Source organism: Lycorma delicatula, chromosome 9, assembly GCF_047948215.1.
Source record: "Lycorma delicatula isolate Av1 chromosome 9, ASM4794821v1, whole genome shotgun sequence".
NCBI classification, from domain to species: domain Eukaryota; kingdom Metazoa; phylum Arthropoda; class Insecta; order Hemiptera; family Fulgoridae; genus Lycorma; species Lycorma delicatula.
In genome coordinates this window covers 129,652,126-129,671,794 of record NC_134463.1, presented here as the reverse complement: position 1 = coordinate 129,671,794, position 19,669 = coordinate 129,652,126, and the positions used below count along the sequence as shown (strand labels likewise).

Genomic DNA, 19,669 nt, shown 5'->3' with positions numbered 1-19,669 from the left:
ATTTGCTGATTTTATTTTAATATTGTATTATTATTTATTATATAGTTTTTTCTTGTAAGATGCTGACCATCCTTTATGTCCATAACGTGATTTCTTCTTCTTTTGTTGTGGCCACCCAAGGACCACATAATTAATTTCCTTCTCCTTTGTTGTTTCCTTATCTTCCAGTACTCTTTCATCTTTTTGCTATGCGTTTTTTTCCTTTCCTCGGACCGCTTTGTTCCAGTTCTCTTATTCTTCCTACCTTGGAATCCTTCTGTTTTTCACACTTTACAAAACATCACTTTTAAGTTGTTTTTTACTAAAACTTTTTTTCATTTTTTGAATCCAGGTACCTAAGGTACTTGAAAATCTGTTGTCATTCCATATAAGTGGCCAAAGAAAATCAATATTCTTTTGTCATTGTTTTTGAAATTTTTTCTATATTTTTATACACGTCCCAATTACTTCTTAGTTTCCAGCCTTCATTGGTTAATAGTGAACCCAGTATTTTCCTAATAATTTTTCTCTGTAACAATGCTAATTAAGTGATAGGCATTCACAAGCATATGAACACTCTGTTTTATGTTATTTTTGCATTTTTTGTTATAGATATTCTTAGTCAGACCATATGCTCTTTGTATTCTACGAATCCCTGTCATCTATGACAGATTTCTCTAATCAATTTTCTTAGATTGTCTCCTAGATATTTAAATTTTTTAACCTTTTCTATATGACAAATTTTGTTAACAAAAATCTTTGTGCACTCTTACGGTTGGACATAAATTTAGTTATTTCTACAGAAATTCTAAAAGATTAATTTATGTTGCTGCATCTGCTAGATTTTCATAAAATATGGCAAAATCATCTGTAAAATGCTAGGCAGTTTACTTCATTAATTAGATTTATTCTTCCTCCCAAATTTTATAGGTAAAATTTTGCATTCTTTAATTTCCTACTCCAAATTCTTACCATTTTTTAAAAATGGAACAATTAAAGAAAAGTGGTGATAAACTATCACCCTGCCTAATGCCTGCATTTATTTCAAAAAGTTTAGAATTTTCTCCCTTGAATTTAACTTTTGATTTCTTCTATTTTTTTCATTTTTACCTTATGGTAAAAATTAGGTGCTGCTTATGCAGCACCTAATTTTCAATGTTCTTTCTAATTACATATTTTTGAGTATCAGAATTAGATTATCTAAGGTAAATTTACAAACATATAAAAATAATATTACTTACACATTTTATTTATGAGTTTGTGAAATATATCAGCTGACTACTTCTTGTTGTTTGATTATTTTGAGTATTGAAAATAATTTTAACTATTTAAATTATTCCAGTATGTTTTAAAATAATCAGCATTTTAGGTAGATTTCATAGGAAAGCTACCTATTGTAATGGGTACCATGGTTTGACTTCTGGAAAATTTTGACATATCTTCGCGTTTCAGATCCCCCAGACATTAAAACCACTGTCAATTCAAAAGTTCATACAAACATTTATATTTATATTTCACTTTCTTGTGGACAAGTTAACTGCTATAATTTTGCGCCAATCACTTTGAAATTGTTACATAAAATATAACAACTCAAAATCTCGGTTGAGTTCATTAATGGTCAAAATCAGACCATGGGGGTGGAAATGGTGAGACTTTTTCGAAGAAACAAATTATCATTATATCTTTCTTATTAAGTAAAATATCAAATTTGTTTAAAGTTCCTATTATTCTTTGGATAAGGACCTAAAACTCATCTAAATAAAGTTTTTTGATATCACCAATCTTTGACCCAGGGAATGGAAAAAATGGGGTTTTGAAGACAAAAAAAAATCATACCTACCTTAATAGGCACAGTATCAAATCAGTTTAAACTGGTAGTTTGTCCTCTAAACGTTACCTAAAACTTTTATCTGAAACAATTTTTGATATGACCAACCCTTATGGCAAGGGATGACCAAAATTTTGCTGGAATTGTAAGATGGGGCTTGTGATATGCTAAACATGTGAAACTTTTTTTCACATGTCGTGATGCTACCATGCTACCATTGTCGTATTAAGTAAATTTGAAGTTTTTCTTAGCTTTAAGATGGAAATCTTTTTTATTCCTTACTTAGCACTGGTGAAATCTACCTCTGCCTTCCAGCGTGCTGGAAGGGATTTTTTTACAAAGCAAGAGAGATTTCTGGATTATCAATGTTAACACTACCCCTTTCATTACATGAATATGTATAGTTTATTTTATTATTATTTTTATTTAATATATAATTCCATATCGGAGTTAAAATTATTTTTACATTATAGCATTATAAATTAATTAATTACTTTAAAATTAGAAATAATGAAATAAGTTTCTAATTTTGTTAATAAAGTAAACTAAAAAGGTAGATGAAAGTAAAGCCCCCATTCATTTCTTACTAATTTCAACTTTTGAAGTTGGCACCAAATTAAAAACAAACAATTTAACAACCATTTAATAAGGCTATCTTTTCTTTATTTTTAATTTTTATTTAAAGTGTTCGTAGCATATTAAAAGAATATCCTTGTATGAAAAAAATCCTTTGCAACAAACTCATAAAGCGAGAAATCTGCATCTTAATAAATAATAATAAATGTTTATGGAAATTATTAAATGTTTACGTCATGTAATTATTATTACTAAGTGATAAGGTAAATTTAATTTAAAATGTGAGATATATTCTTTTTTAACTGAAGTTTTTCAGCTAATTTACTTAATGTTTTGCATGAAAATATACTAAATATCAGAAAGACTATTTTCTTGTAGTAATCCCATTCATCTGCTCTGTCAGTACAGTTTATAATACCTTGTCTGAAAACGAAAAGTGGTTGTTTTACACCAACTGACATTTTTTTACAATTAAGACATTTCTAATATTTTTTTTAATATTAACATTTGTAGTACAACAGACTATAATCAAAATTATTTTCTCTGAGAGTAATGATTTTCACTACACAACCAGTCTGCAGTGAATAATGTTACTAAAGATCTTACTTGTAGACTTGAATATCACCTCCATTTCAGTTAGCTTGGTAACTTGCTGATACAAAACTGTAAATATTGCTCAGTTAATAAAGCAATGTAAAACACTTAAGCCTTATACATTATTGAAAATGGTGATACCAATTACGGGAGTGATTTGTGACTAATGTCACGTCGCTTACAATCATTATACTTATGGCATCTCACCTGAAATGAAAATAAATAAAAACAATTGATGATAAAATATCGTTTTAAATATTTAAATCAAAAATAAAATTTTAAATACAATCTAAATCACTCAAATTTTAACTAGAAATCGCGGCCACGACTTACTCCACACCTCTTAAAAATGATTGGATAAGATACAAATTTTTCTTAAGAAAAGATCTGATGTACAAGTGGCACCAATTACATATACTTTCTCTGATGTTAATGTTGTTCATTATACAGATAGTCCATGTGATGATAGGAGACCTTTTGAGTTTGAATATTAACTTCCATTTCGGTGGCTTTGGCATGTTAATAATTATGTAACCTTATATTAAACTGTGAAAAAGGTAACTTTGATCACTTCACTTGTTGCATTCATTAGTCTACCATGGGATATATTTTTACTTTTGAAAATAGCTAAGAAATTTCCAGTGAGTAACTTGTGACTCATACTAAGCTGCTATTACAGCTATGACACGCATTATCGTTGTAGCAACCCTACAATACATACCACTACTTTTAGGTAAATTTCATAAGAAAGCTACCTATTGTAATGGGTTTCACGATTCAACTTCTGAAAAATTTCGACAATCTTTGTGTTTCACATCCTCCAGACCCCAAAACCACCGTCAGTTCAAAAGTTAATATATATAGATATTTCACTTTCTTGTGAACACAATAACTGCCATAATTTTGCACCAATCACTTTTAAATTTACACATAAAATATAATGATCCAACATCTCGGTCGAGTTTGTTAATGGGCAAAATCAAACCATGGCATGGAAGTGGGTTTCAAAAATACAAAATATCACCATAACGTTCTTCTTAAGTAAAATATCGAATTTGTTTAAAGTTCATACTATTCTTTGGATAAGGGCCTAAAACTTATTAAGTAGGTAAAGTTTTTTGATATCACCAACCATTGGTCCCCAGGGATGGCAAAAATGGGGTTTTGAAGACAAAAAAATCATACCTCCCTTTATTAAGGGAGGTATGATTTTGCCACAACATTGAATCAGTTTAAAGTAGTCATTAGCCCTCTAAACATTACCTAAAATGTTTGTCTGAAACAATTTTTGATACAACCAGCCCTTATGGCAAGGGATGACCAAACTTTTGCTGGAATTGTAAAAAGATGGTATGCTTGATGCTTGTCGTATGCTAAATATGTAAAATTTTTTTTCACATGCAACCATTGTCATATTCAGTGAATTTGAAGTTTTACTCATTACTTATTTGAACTTTAAAGTGGAAATCTTTTTTATCCCCTAATCAGCACCGGTGAAATCTACCTCCGCATTCCATCGTGTTGAAAGGGATTTTTTAATTACAGAAACTAATATTCTCCTTTACATAGATGGATTAATATGGAGGATGGAGCAAAGAGATCATTCTCTTTCTTGTCAAAAACTGCTGTACAGTATGTGTGTATTGGAGGGGGGATCATTTTCATGATGGAAAAACCAGTCACCAGCCCACCACAATTCTGATCATTCTTTCCACACAGAAACACACAATCTTTTGAGAACATGTAGGTAAAATTGTTGGTTCATCAATATTTCTTTGATGATAGCATCACAATTTTTTTCATTTTCGTTAGTTTGAACTGATGATCTTCAATCAGTATTTCTTGTCTTTTGAAGTGTGATAATCACTCATTAACACATGTTTTGCTCATTGCAGGTTCTTTGTTGGCTTTCTGAATCACATGAAGTGTTTGTGCTGTGTTTTTTTCTTACAGGAAACAAAATTTGGTGTCTGCGTATTACTCATGATTTTTCAGCTATCACATTTTCCACAAAATAAAAAAATAACTGGATTAAAATTCACTGTGCTTTCATAGTACCTCTCAAGACGGTGTTGTCTCACATGCTGACTCAGTTCTGCCTAGACACTTCCAGCTGCAGCAGCACAACTATGACCTTACTCCCACAATACACTTTTTTTTTTGTTTTAGGGTTGTATAAGAAGACATGGTATGATTTGATACAATAGTTTTGTATTGTACAAACTTATAAATTTATCAACTTAACAAACTTAGCAATTTATCTTAAATTGAGAATGGAGATTTTCATATATGTAGGGTGATTCAAAGAAACGGGAAATTTTGAAAGATTTGTTGGTAGCCGTGGGCGATTGGTACCACTTTATAAGTGGCACCAGCCTCTCTAACCTAACCTGCCATTTAGTTGTCATGGATCCTTGGAGTGGTGCGCAACGTACATTTGCTATCAAAGCGTTGAACAAAAACAATGACAGTGTGGAGGGAGCGCGTAGAGAATTTCACCGTCATTTTAATCTGGGTCGGTACGACCGTGTTCCATCAGCACATGCAATTAAAACATGGATATCTAATTTTGAGGAAACCGGTTCGGCAATGAAAACGAAACCTCCAGGCCGTGAGCGAACCGTCCGTACACCACAGAATGTTCAAGCTTTATAAGATGCTGTCACACGAAGTCCACATCGGTCAATCCGTCGTCTCTCAGCATCTTTACAATTGCATAGTTCAAGTGTTCGAAGAATGTTAGTGAAGGACTTGCAATTCCATCTATACAAGTTGCAGATCCTCCAGGAACTGAAACTGAATGATGCAGTTGTGCGAGCACAATTCTGTAATGTAATGCTTCAGAAGATAAATGATAATGAAGAGTTTGTTCACGAACTGTGGATGTCAGACAAAGCGCATTTCCACCTCAGTGGATTTGTTAACAAGCAAAATTTCAGATACTGGGCACAAGAAAATCCTACGCAGCTACACCAGCATCCGTTGCACAGCCAGAAAGTGACCGTGTGGTGTGCTATGTCACCTTACGGTTTTATAGGTCCTTATTTTTTTGAGGATGACAATGGTCTAACGATTACAGTGACGTCGGCTCGTTACGTAGCCGTGCTTGAAACCTTTGTTGTGGAACAACAAAAGAGATTTCCACCGATTCTTAACACAGCCTGGTTTCAACAAGATGGAGCAATGTCACATACTGCACGAATATCGATTGCAGCTGTACGCTGATTGTTTGGACAACGTGTCATTTCACGAAATGGTGACATTAGATGGCCTCCCAGATCGCCTGATCTCTCAGCTTGCGATTACTTTTTGTGGGGTCACCTTAAAAGCAGTGTTCCACAGTAGACCTGCTACAACAGAAGAACTGAAGGCAAAGATCCGAGAAGCAATTGCGGAAATTCCAGTTGAGATGTTACGTCAAACCATGAACAATTTAACGAAGAGACTTCGTGAGTGATTACGTAGAAGAGGAGGTCACCTGCAAGATGTCATCTTTAAAAAATAAACTAAAATGTATGTATCCTAAAATGGCAACATTTGTACAATTACATGAAATAAAATTCATTTTCTAAAAAAAATTTTTCATTAACGTTATTTAATTTTTAAAATTTCCCGTTTCTTTGAATCACCCTGTACTTCAAGCTGCATACTTTAATATGAATTACTGCATGTAAAATCACACAAAGGTCATTTTTTAGTTGATTAATATTGTTTTATTTCATGAATCAATTACTTTTCTTAATCAAAGTATTCTCTAATGCTAGATGGTACATTAAGAACCAGCACAAAATCACCAATAATTAAACAAAGGTGTCCAGTCAGAGCTGCGATAAAATTAAATATATCGATAGATTATTCCCTGTGGGAAAAAGTTTGTTCCCGCTTTACTTTTTTAGAACTAGTAAACAGTGCCTTTATCATTCATGGCAAATGGAAGTCTTTTTTCCAAGCCCCTGTAATTTCTGCTCTATCTTTGTCTTCTTGAGTTTCAACCCAATATTGTTACTGTGGACTGTGCAGCCCGTATCTAAATTCCCACAATGCACAAAGGGTACCCCTAAGTCGGCTCATGTCCTACAGACAGTTATTCATCAACAAAACTGTTCTATCTTCTGCAGCCGGTCAACCAGAGGTTGGTGACTACTTCAAGATAGGATTTGCCATCTTACCCAAAGAGTATGGTGGGCTGTGTTAGATTTGGTTATGACAAAAATCCATCTCTTTGGAACAAGTTCCATTGGAAGTAGTGAAGTTTGATTTACATATCCTTTGGTTGATGTATCAAGCGGACGGTGAACTTTAATTGCCGATCAAGAATGGCTGCATGTGAACATCACTAAGTGTTCAGCTCTTAGTGACATGTGAGTAATTGGAGGGTAATTTATGCCCTGTGAAAAGTAATGATGTTGTAAGTAACAGTCAGATTTGGTACCATCAAGAGTAATTAGGAAATAATCATTGTCATAGGTTAGATAGGTGGGTATTACAGTAGTACAATCAAGGCTGGTCTGCTGGTAAATGATTTGGTGGAGTCTCATAATTTAGCTCCTTTATAATTAATTTGTCATATTTTCATTTGCACAGGGAAAATGCACAAGGCTGCACTTTCTATACCAGGATAGATGTGGCTTTTTTATTTATATCATCTCTATCGAGTGAAGCAAAATTTTGTTGCAGAACTTTGTTTTGAAATGAAAAAAAAAAAAACAGATTTATAATTTGTGTTAGTTAATGTGTGGGACAGAAACTGTAATAACACCAGCATGATTCATTTTATATTACTTAGGAATTCTTACATTTTTTTAGAAAGTATTGAATTTTTTCATCTGGTTTAAAGTATATGCATTTTTATTCCACTGTTTATTTCAGGAGCATCAGGAGGAATATGTGAAAAATTTAAGACTTATACAGAAACAGTGGGTGGTATGTACCAGAGCACTAAACGTAGCTTGAATACAGGTATTATTACTTTTGTAAATTATAACAGCAGAGTTCCTCCAAAAGTATCACAGCTCACTTTAGCGCATGAAATTGGGCATAATTTTGGCTCGCCGGTATGTATGCATAATTTTATACCAATGTTTTTTTATAAAATTTTATTCTATCTGTGCATGCGTTTAGAAATAAGAAAATCCTTTATATAGAAAACAATTCTTATGCTCCTGTAAATCTAATTCAGCTATAACATTTAGGGATCGGCTTTGATACTTATTGTTAAAAGCGTCAATTTCTCACGCTTTAAAATTTTTACCTTGGACAATAACTGCGTAATAATTCTGCTTTAATCATTTTTATTTCAAATAAGTTATTTTATTGTTATTATTATATCTTTTCTTTATTTCTAAAGGTAACCCTTTTTTACAGCATGATTATCCAGCAGATTGTCGACCAGGAGGTCCAAATGGTAATTTTATAATGTTTGCATCAGCAACTAGTGGAGACAGACCAAATAATAGCAAGTTTTCCAGCTGTAGTGTTGGAAATATTAGTAATGTTTTAGATGCCATCGAGGATAATAAGAAGAGAAACTGTTTCAAAGGTATCGATTTTTTTTCTTTTTTTTGTTGCAGTTTATCTTTTTCAGTTGATATAGTACAGGATGATTTTTGTATCTCTTCAATTACAGGAATACCACATTTTATGTGCGGTATGTTTATTCCTGAACTCTCTTGTGTACTATAGATAAGTCCTTGACATTCAGTTTATTCTTCTGTTTTAAATTTCATATTGAATGTTTTATTTTGACATAAGCCTCTTAGTGAAAGAAATTACTGTTTACGCATCCCTATTCATGTCGATCAATGATCCTGGCCGATTCATGTTCAACCAGTCTCAGTAATATTGTTATATTCTATAAAATGAAAGATATAATTGAAAATCCCGGCAGCATCTAAAGCGAAATTTCTCACAAATCTTTCTTATCCAAAAATTACCTACCTTATGAGATTCATTGACAGATTATAGAAGTTTTTTGTTAACGTTATGAATGAATAAACAGTACAATGATGGTGTCAAAGGTTTAACACAAAGAGAGAGAAAATCCGCGATAGTGAACAAATTTACGGCTAAGTTGCTGCATTGTGTTGACAAATTTATTAGATAGGATTGGTATCTCATACTGACATCTGTGGAAAAGTTTAGCAAAATTGTCACCGTCTCGAGTATACAAATAAGGTGGGTACCTCACACACTTACCTTTTGACATAAAGCAATGTGTACTTGTGCAGAAGATAAGTTTCTCATATGTATCATGACATGCAATGAACAAAATGGCATCATCTTCTTTCTTAATCACAACCGAGAACTTTATGTGGTCACTCTTGACTCAGAAATCCATTAGAACCATCTTCTGAAACTGAAAAATAAGTCCATACATGTTTTGGATTTTTATTTTCAACTCCTACCAATTCAGCCTAGTACATACTACTATCAGTTTGTCCAACATTTTTGAATATTTTTATATTCATTTTTAGATATATTATTAGTCTGTTTTTTTTTGTTTTTTTTTTTGAAAATATATAGTAATTCTTTAACTCTTTACAAGAGTACTTACTTTAGGGCTTAAGTCCATGTTCCTTTGATGTTCTTTATTACCTCATTTTTGATAAGATTTTGACCTCATGTATCAGCCAATTGCAGTTTCAGGATCTTATATTGTCATAATATGATTCCAATTTATTTTCCTCATAGACTATTTTTAGACCTTGTAAATAGTAATTATTTCATAACCATTATTTTTTTATTCTTTGTTTTTTATCAGTACTAATAAGCAGAGAATAACAATTGGTCAGTAAATTTTCTACTCTGTATGATTTAACATTGATTGAACAATTTTTTATCAAAGTAATCTTATTACAATTATTATTATTTTGTCATACTGCCACAATATATGATTTAGTTTTGATATGTTTGCTAGTCTAGTCCTAAAATACTGTATGCGTGTACGCACACACAAATATATATATTTAAATTATATTAAAATAAACCACCTAGTACACAATATTGAGATAAGACATATCTTACCTTAATTTTACCATGAAAGTACTTTCAGGATCGGACATTCTCAGTTATGATTGAAATAATTCTGTTACTTCAGTACTTTGGAAAGTACCATAAAAGTACTCTCGTGTTAGAATTTAAAATTAAGGTAAAATATGTCTTATCTAATATTATGTACTATGTGGTTGATCTTAATAGAATTTAAATATTATTTAACAATACACAGGAATAATATGAATCTTAAAAAGATTTATTTCATGTAATGTATATATAAACACACACACACACACACACACATATTATTTCAGTGTTAGTATCTATTTATTATAATGAAAAGCTATTTGTTTTTACTTTTAAAATGTTGTAATAAAATTATTGTTATGAACCATATAACAGTTTTTTAATTGTTTTAAACTAGGTAAAGTAATTGGGAACAGAAAAGTCTAAATAGTCAAGATCAATTTGACAATGACCATGTTAAAAAAAAATGCATATTATTATCTGGGAACACTATTGACCAACTATCTGTAAAATGATTGAAGAAGTAAAAATTTTTTTAACTTTCTGTCATGGTACTGTCCAAAAAATAAATAAAACCAAGTTTTGGCTAGGTAGAATTTTTTGTATTATTAGAATGATAACAAAAAATCTTTTTTAAAAAATTTCTTCACAAGTGATGAAACATGTGTGCAGTTATCATGTGGAAACCAAATATAGCCGTTGGAATGGTGGAAAATTCATTTTCTCACCAAAAAAACACTATAAAGCTACTTTTTGACAAGGTTGCATTGTTTTTTTCTTAATATGGGATTTCACTTTCATTTCTCATATGAAATGCCATATAGGATTTCATTTTCTTCATGTGGGATTTAACAGTTTCGAAGTGAACCTCGATTAGAACTTGATAAATTTCAAACAGTCATGTTTATTCAAACAATTGAAATTTTACTGGGAGCCTACAGAATGGCATAATAAAATGCATTGCATTGCAGTTTATCGCCACATCAGAAGTTACTTTGCTGAGTTCACTTAGCAGCAACAATCCATTTGATATAATCATTACCATAAAAGAAACTTGTCCTGCTGGTAATTAATGTATGACACTAAAAGGTAACTTATCTTTTTACAAAAATTATTAATAACGGGAAAACAGAAATTTATGAAATGACAGATTATTATAACATACTAATACTTATTTTTTAAGGTTAAACATTTTTATTGTATTTGTTGATGCTGTTGGTGTTAGATACTGATTTCATTGTCTATTACTTTTAATAAAAAGCAGTTATACTTAATGCTAGTTTTACTTTTATCTTCTCTGCCTTTATTAAACTTCCCTTCGATTCTCCATCATCATTAATGATGGATTTATTTAAAGACAGGCTCGAATAAAACATTTTTGTCATCTTTCTCTATCCAGAATTTCTCAATTATATTTAACAAATCTGTTTGGTTTTTTAGTTTCATACATTTTTTTTTGTTACTGGATGCCTTACTTTCAGAATGTCAGTTGTCCTTTCTCTGATCTGCCCTTCATTTCTAGTTGCTTTTATTTTAAAGCAATCTTATCCTGTGCCATCTCATTAATTTTTTTAAAAATTATATTTAATTTCTTCTTAGTTGTCTATATTATCTTCTATTCTACAAATTCTTTTTTTTTAAGGTACGTTGAAAATAAAATGGTCGTATCTATTTAATGTTTTTATTGCTATGAGAAAGATGAAAGGGTGAAACATTAGTAATTTGTTTCTTTTAAATATAAAGAAGAAATAGTTAAATGCAAGTTACGTATTATATAAATTATTTTCTTTATATAAAATGAGAATTTTTATACTTTTGGGCTGTTTCTTCATTAGTTACTTCATATTTAGATTCTTAGATATCATCAGTTTGATAGTTACTGAACTATCATAAATCCTTGGTCCACAGTTGTCCTCTACTATTTAAATAAATCTTCATGTTTAATTATAAATTAATTTTAAGAAATTTTATTTTATTTAAAGAAATCATCTGTTTTTGTATACCCATTGAAAAAAGAATGTGGCACATGTTTTTCTTTTCTGCTCCATTTGGGTAAAAGCAAATCTAGATATCTAAGTTTATCAATGTATATATTTTTATTCAGGTAGAACTAAACTGGTAGTTTTACATAAGGTTAGAACTAATTTAGATCATTGCAGACTATTTTGTATATATAAAAAGCAGCGTGTTATTTTTATGTTTTGAGATTTAACTAAGACAAGCATCAGCATGTGATGTTATGAATTTACTTGGAAATAAATTTATGAGATCAAGTGATGCCATGATTTAATATTGATACATGGTTACATAAGGAACTATGATATGAAGAAAAATAGTAATTCTGATGTTTTGCAAAGACTACAGGCTTCTAGGTTAGGTAATATTCCACATGAATATTAAATGTGGAATCTGAACTAAAAAAAAAAAGAAAGTGTAATACCTAGTTTTTATTAAATTTGTATTTGTTTTTTTTGCGTATATTTTTCTTTGAAGATTTATCTAGTTTTTTGTTTTTAGCATCTGAGGGAGCATTTTGTGGAAACAAGATTGTTGAAGCAGGTGAGGAATGTGATTGCGGTTATGATGATGACGAATGCACCGATAAGTGTTGTTACCCGCGTGTCGTTGGGGAATTGGAAAGAATTAGAAATACATCTGCTAAAGGTTGCCATAGACGAGCCCAAACTGAGTGCAGGTTTGTTATTTTCATTGACTATTTAAATATTTTTAAAAGTTAAGCATTATCATCTTAAATAAAAAAAGAACTATTCTTATTGGTTATTGAAATACATTGTAAAAAAAGAAAACACTTAAAAAATATTTACAAAAAGATTACTTAAAACCTCACATTAAATAGTCATTTTGATTGCTAAACAATCATCACCAGTAACTATGTAAACCATTTTTTCAAACACTACAAAACAAAATTTTTACCATTGGTTATAGTAAGAACTACGGACCAAAAAAAAATTATGTTCTTTGTCAATCTCAGTTGAAATGATAGTTATCTTATGAAACCATTTATATTTTTGGCTTAATTTCTCACTCCTATCTTACGAAGGCCACATTTTTATTATAACATCGAGTAAATCTTAAGAGCACAGAATTTTTTTCCTCGCAGCAGTTAGTGTTATGGCTATTGATTCACAGGTAATACAAAGTTTATGAACATTTATGGCTATGTTACATGATTATCACCTTAATTATTCGCTAATTAGGCTAAGTATTTATCAGAAAATCACAGGAAGTTTATTTTTCATGACCGTTCTGTTTATCATATTTTTAATATTTTCATGTAAAATAAATCCTATTTACGAAATTGGGGGCTCTAGTAATCCAAAATATGTGTGTGATTTTGTGGTGTAACACTGTGAAACTGGTGAATATCTTCAACAACAAATTTTTACAAAACATTCCTATTGCTGTCTTTCAGTTTTTATTTTTCACATCTGAAAATGAAATGTAGGAAAGGTAACTTTAATCTCTAAAGAGGCTAGTTTATGACTCTTTTTGGAAATTGTTTCCAAATTAAATAACTGTTTACTTGATCTGACCAATACCTTCGATGATGACGATAGTTTCTGTGTAAAAAGTATGAATGGTATTTGATATAGCAAACCTGGTTATTTAAAAATGAGAAAATGAAAGAAAATACAGAGTCTTAATGAGATGATGCCATAGAATTGTCCCCCAAAGATATATTTAAATTTTTGTTTCCAGATATTTTTGATGAAAATATAGTGTGGTAAACAATTTTATATGCTGCTCAAACAGGTGATGTTAATCAGATTCAAGGAACTACTAGTAATTAAGTCATAGAATTTTTAGCTGTAAACTCAATGATGGATATCACCAAGTCCTCTAACAAACAACTTCTTGATCTGTATGTCGTTAATTTTGTAATTCTAAACAAACATTCACAGAAGAAACAAATATTTTCTTATTTCTAATCCAACAGCTTTAATATAAATGTATTGTATTCTGTTCTTTCATTATGGTTTCACAGTGATATCAGATCAATTTTTGGGAAAATGGCCGATTCCAAAATTCTTTTGTTGTACTTAATGTTAATTATTTTCTATAATCGGTTGTTTTTTAGCAAAAATCCATTATCTCTTAATTCATAAAGTAAACCGGCCTGAAGGAAATTGATCAAGTTTTATGTACGTTACATAATAACATTTGCATAAAAAGTTATTTAAATAAATTTCACCTTAAATCATCCTCAGAGTTCAATTAAAACGTTTTTCATAATATTTTGTTTCCGGCTAGGATTATCATAATTTGTTGAGTGTTATTTTCTACCCTTCCTAGCAGCGTCACTCTATAACATTTGTAGTTGACATGTTTTGGATTACCTTAATTCTCAAAACTAGAACTAGGGAGTGCTAAAAGTAGTTTTGAGAATGGCGGTACACCGAAATGCATCAACTATGTACGTTAGAGTGACAGTGTTAGGTAGGGAAATAAAGTCATTTATGACTTTATGATTAAAACATCAGTAAAAGAATCATAATCAAGAGGAAAGAGAAGAAGTGAGATTGAATTATTAAAGATCAATGGGTAGACCATTATAAAGATTTATGGTTAACAGAAGTTGTTAAAGAAACTTGAGAGAAAAGCAGGAGAAGAAATTCATGTAGATCCACTAATGATTGAAGAATTGCAAAAAGTTATCTGTGAAAGAATCAAAAAGCGACTGGTTTGAATGGCATATACACAGAATTGATCAAATACTGTAGTATAGTCTTTAAGTTCCAATTGCTACATTTTCTGAATATGTGTGGGAAGCACAAGTGGAGGAAGGCAAAGGTGGTTTCTTTCTTTAAAAAAATGACAGGACTATGTCATCGTATTGCAGAGGGACATTTATAAGCTTATTAAGTGCTACCTACAAGATATATGGGAAAATTGTTAATGAGCGACTTCATTTTATCTCTGTTATATTTCTTGAAGAGAAATCAGGATTTCATAAAGGATGATAATGTATAGATGATGTATTTTCCCTGTAAATACTAATAGAAAAGAGAATTTAATTTAGAGATGCACCTTGCATTAATCGACTACACAAAAGCATTTGACCAAGGAAATAGAAGTCTTCTGTGGGAGATAATGAATAAAAGAGTCTATCCCAAATACTTAATAGAGACTAAAAAAGTTTTTATTGTGATGCATACAAGGATTATATTACCTATTGGAGACCAATTATCTGAAGAGATTCCCATTAATCAAGGGTTACATCAGGGCTGGATTTTATCTCTCACTCTTTTCAGTGTATATATATATATATCGATGATTTTGTAATAAAATGGAAACAGAGTAAATTCTGATTGATTTGGGATATGGGACTTATTTGAATACAGTGCTTTTTGCCAACAACCAAGTAATTATTCAACAGATCAAAAATGAACTTCAGAGGTCAGTATTGCGATGGCAGCATGTTAGTGCAGCTTACAATATGATCATTTCCATAACAAAAAGAAAACTATAGCTTTCTTGAGAAAATACCTGTGCGCACAAAAATCATAATAAATGATAAAAACATAGAGCAAGTTTTGCATTTCTGATACCTTGGATGTGACCGCTTATGATGTAGATCATGATATTGACCAGAGACTGACAAAGTTTCAGACATTGTGCGGTTGTATTCGATGGACGCTCTCCAAGAAGACCAGAAAGGAGACGAGACTAAAGTTTTACAAGGTGATGGCCGTACCAACACTAATACGCTTCAGAGACGCTGGTGATAAAATCAAAAGCACTTAAGATGCAGGCATCAGAAATGAAGTTCTTGAGATCAGTAAAGGGGGGTTGTACGAGATTGGATAGGCCCTATAATAAAGTGGTCCACAGGGAATTAAACATTTTCAAAATGGAAGATAAGATTAAAGAAAAACAGACAGAGATGGATTGCACATTTAGATAGAATGTCCGATGGACATATATCCAAGGAGCTTTGAAGATACAAACCGATGGGTTTGAGAGGTGTGGGCAGACCGAGGAAATGATGGTGATAAACAGGCCCAAGGTTACATTTATTTTCATAAATCAAACGATAATAAATTTATATAAATAAGTATATATAGAAACCAGTAATGAAGTATTTCATAAGTACGGTGATGGTAAGGCAATGTAGTGACATTTTTATGTGAAGTGTTGCTTTACCTATATATATTGGCTCATAAACATTATTACTAGTTAAATTTGGATGTATAAATGTAGAATTTCTTTGATATCGAAACAGGCGATTCACTTATACTCTGATGAGAAGGTGAAGATAAAAGAATCATTTAACTTAACCAAATAGTTCTTGGTTTAAGTGAACAAGGCACGTACATTCAAAAATATATATTCTTATTTACATGTAAAAATATAATACTGTTAAAACACATTTTAATTAAATGATAAAAAGTTGATTTTTTTACAAGACTTGAGCAAATTTACTACGTAACACTGGAAGGCTTCCGATTTACTTTTCTTAAAAACTTTCCTCTTTTGCTTTGCGATTAGAAAAAGTTGTAATAATTGTTGGTTACTTACTATACTTTTATCTATAATTATTAGTGCTAAGAAAGTATTTGATTATATGCAGTTTTTCAATTCTCATTCAGTCTTGTGTAGCTGTTCCTATCTTTTCTGTAATGGATGTGTTATAAAAATTAGTTCAGATAAAATGTACTAAGTTTGATTTTATTATTTATTTATTTGTTTTAACAATCTTCATAGATAACAGCTATTGTATTTTTAATTATTGTTATAGTCCTAGTCAAGGCCCTTGCTGTAGCAGCGATAGCTGTAGATTTGTACCAAAATCCTATAATGTGAAGTGTAAATCAGAATCAGAATGTAGCTGGAGTTCTATGTGTGATGGAAGATCTCCTGAGTGTCCTGCTCCTGCACCAAAAGAGAATAAAACCCGTTGCAATGAAGGAACACAAGTATGTTTATATATAATTAATCATGTAGAATATAATTTTATTGATAAGATGTAAAAGAATTATTTAAGAAATTCGCTAACGCACGATTCTATTCTATTCTCCATTTCTTTCTGTGCTGAACTAATCTTTTAACCTCAGCATATGTGTCATATGTAAGTTATTTGTTTTATACAGTATCTCATGAACAAACAAAAAGGATTTCAAAACCTGTTCTATGAGTAAAAACAAAGAAAAAAGTCTATATAAACATGAAAACTGAAAGGCATTTTCAAAAGATGATACTCAAGCATTGTAATTTTCTTCAATTTTGAAAGCTCTTAATAGTGGTGATTTGCAAAATAAAAAATATCCCAATTCATTTTTTCAAAATTATTTGTAAATAATGAATATTTTTTTGTTTTTAGTTGTTTTAAATAAATTTTACATTGTTTTAATTTAATATTTAACTTTATTTTTCTCAAAATTTTCTTTTTTGTTCAGTAGTTGTATATTTCTGTATTTAACATTTTCATTTAAATTTTTTATTTTGTGTTTGTTTAGTATTTTAGTTCGAGTTTTAATTTTGTTTTTAAATTTCTCCTTTAAATTATTTCTACATTCCTATTGCAGCTGATGGATGAACGTAGAAAATATAAGAATGCTAGTGATGAAGAAAGTAAAAGGATCTATCAGCAATTAAGAAATTCTATAAACAGGAAGTGCAAACTGGCGAAAGAAGAGTCGATTAAAGAAAAGTGTACAGAAGTGGAAAGAGAAATGAACATTGGTAAAATAGACGGAGCATACAGGAAAGTTTAGGAAAATTTTGGGGTACGTAAATTAAAATCTAATAATGTGTTAAACAAAGATGGTACACCAATATATAATACGAAAGTTAAAGTCGATAGATGGGTGGAATATATTGAAGAGTTATATGGAGGAAATGAATTAGAAAATGGTGTTACAGAGGAAGAAGAGGAAGTTGAGGAGGATGAAATGGGAGAAACAATATTGAGATCTGAATTTAAGAGAGCATTAAAAGATTTAAATGGCAGAAAGGCTCCTGGAATAGACAGAATACCTGTAGAATTACTGCGCCGTGGAGGTGGGGAAGCGATTGATAGATTATACACACTGGTGTGTAATATTTATGAAAAAGGGGAACTTCCGTCAGACTTCAAAAAAAGTGTTATAGTAATGATACCAAAGAAAGCAGGGGCAGATAAATGTGAAGAATACAGAACAATTAGTCTAAATAGTCATGCATCAAAAATCTTAACTAGAATTCTATACAGAAGAATTGAAAGGCGAGTGGAGGAAGTGTTAGGGGAAGACCAATTTGGTTTCAGGAAAAGTATAGGGACAAGGGAAGCAATTTTAGGCCTCAGATTAATAGTAGAAGGAAGATTAAAGAAAAACAAACCAACATACTTGGCGTTTATAGACCTAGAAAAGGCATTTGATAACGTAGACTGGAATAAAATGTTCAGCATTTTAAAAAAATTAGGGTTCAAATACAGAAATAGAAGAACAATTGCTAACATGTACAGGAACCAAACAGCAACAGTAACAATTGAAGAACATAAGAAAGAAGCCGTAATAAGAAAGGGAGTCCGACAAGGATGTTCCCTATCTCCGTTATTTTTAATCTTTACATGGAACTAGCAGGTAATGATGTTAAAAACAATTTAGATTCGGAGTAACAGTACAAGGTGAAAAGATAAAGATGCTACGATTTGCTGATGATATAGTAATTCTAGCCGAGAGTAAAAAGGATTTAGAAGAAACAATGAACGGCATAGATGAAGTCCTACGCAAGAACTATCGCGTGAAAATAAACAAGAACAAAACAAAAGTAATGAAATGTAGGAAAAATAACAATGATGGACCACTGAATGTGAAAATAGGAGGAGAAAAGATTATGGAGGTAGAAGAATTTTGTTATTTGGGAAGTAGAATTACTAAAGATGGACGAAGCAGGAGCGATATAAAATGCCGAATAGCACAAGCTAAACGAGCCTTCAGTAAGAAATATAATTTGTTTACATCAAAAATTAATTTAAATGTTAGGAAAAGATTTTTGAAAGTGTATGTTTGGAGTGTCGCTTTATATGGAAGTGAAACTTGGACAATCGGAGTATCTGAGAAGAAAAGATTAGAAGCTTTTGAAATGCGGTGCTATAGGAGAATGTTATAAATCAGATGGGTGGATAAAGTGACAAATGAAGAGGTATTGCGACAAATAGATGAAGAAAGAAGCATTTGGAAAAATATAGTTAAAAGAAGAGACAGACTTATAGGCCACATACTAAGGCTTCCTGGAATAGTCGCTTTAATATTGGAAGGATAGGTAGAAGGGAAAAATTGTGTAGGCAGGCCACGTTTGGAATATGTAAAACAAATTGTTAGGAATGTAGGATGTAGAGGGTATACTGAAATGAAACGACTAGCACTAGATAGGGAATCTTGGAGAGCTGCATCATACCAGTCAAATGACTGAAGACAACAAAAAAAACATTCCTATTGAATTCAGTTATCGTGGTTGGAGCTTTAATATGAGAAATATAAAAAAAACCTAACAAGGGTATTGACAATTTATCTTTAAAAAAAGGATATTTTGCTTTGAACAAAATTTAGTAACTTTCATTTTTTATTCACCATAGATTGATATAGTCACCAAATCATTTAGTAATAAGTATATACTCCAACAGAATATCTATAAATTAGCACAGTTAAAATATAATGTAAAATAGAT

At 31.0% G+C, this 19,669-nt stretch overlaps 1 protein-coding gene across 1 annotated transcript in view; it reads left to right on the top strand.

Annotated features, from left to right (window-relative positions):
• Nucleotides 1-19,669, top strand: part of kuz (zinc-dependent metalloprotease kuz) — a 140,280-nt gene that overhangs the window by 94,484 nt on the left and 26,127 nt on the right. Inside the window, exons 7-10 of the mRNA XM_075375877.1 lie at nt 7,847-8,031; nt 8,342-8,516; nt 12,515-12,692; nt 16,758-16,935. Of these exons, the coding sequence (XP_075231992.1) occupies nt 7,847-8,031; nt 8,342-8,516; nt 12,515-12,692; nt 16,758-16,935 (716 nt within the window). The remainder of the gene's footprint in view (nt 1-7,846; nt 8,032-8,341; nt 8,517-12,514; nt 12,693-16,757; nt 16,936-19,669) is intronic.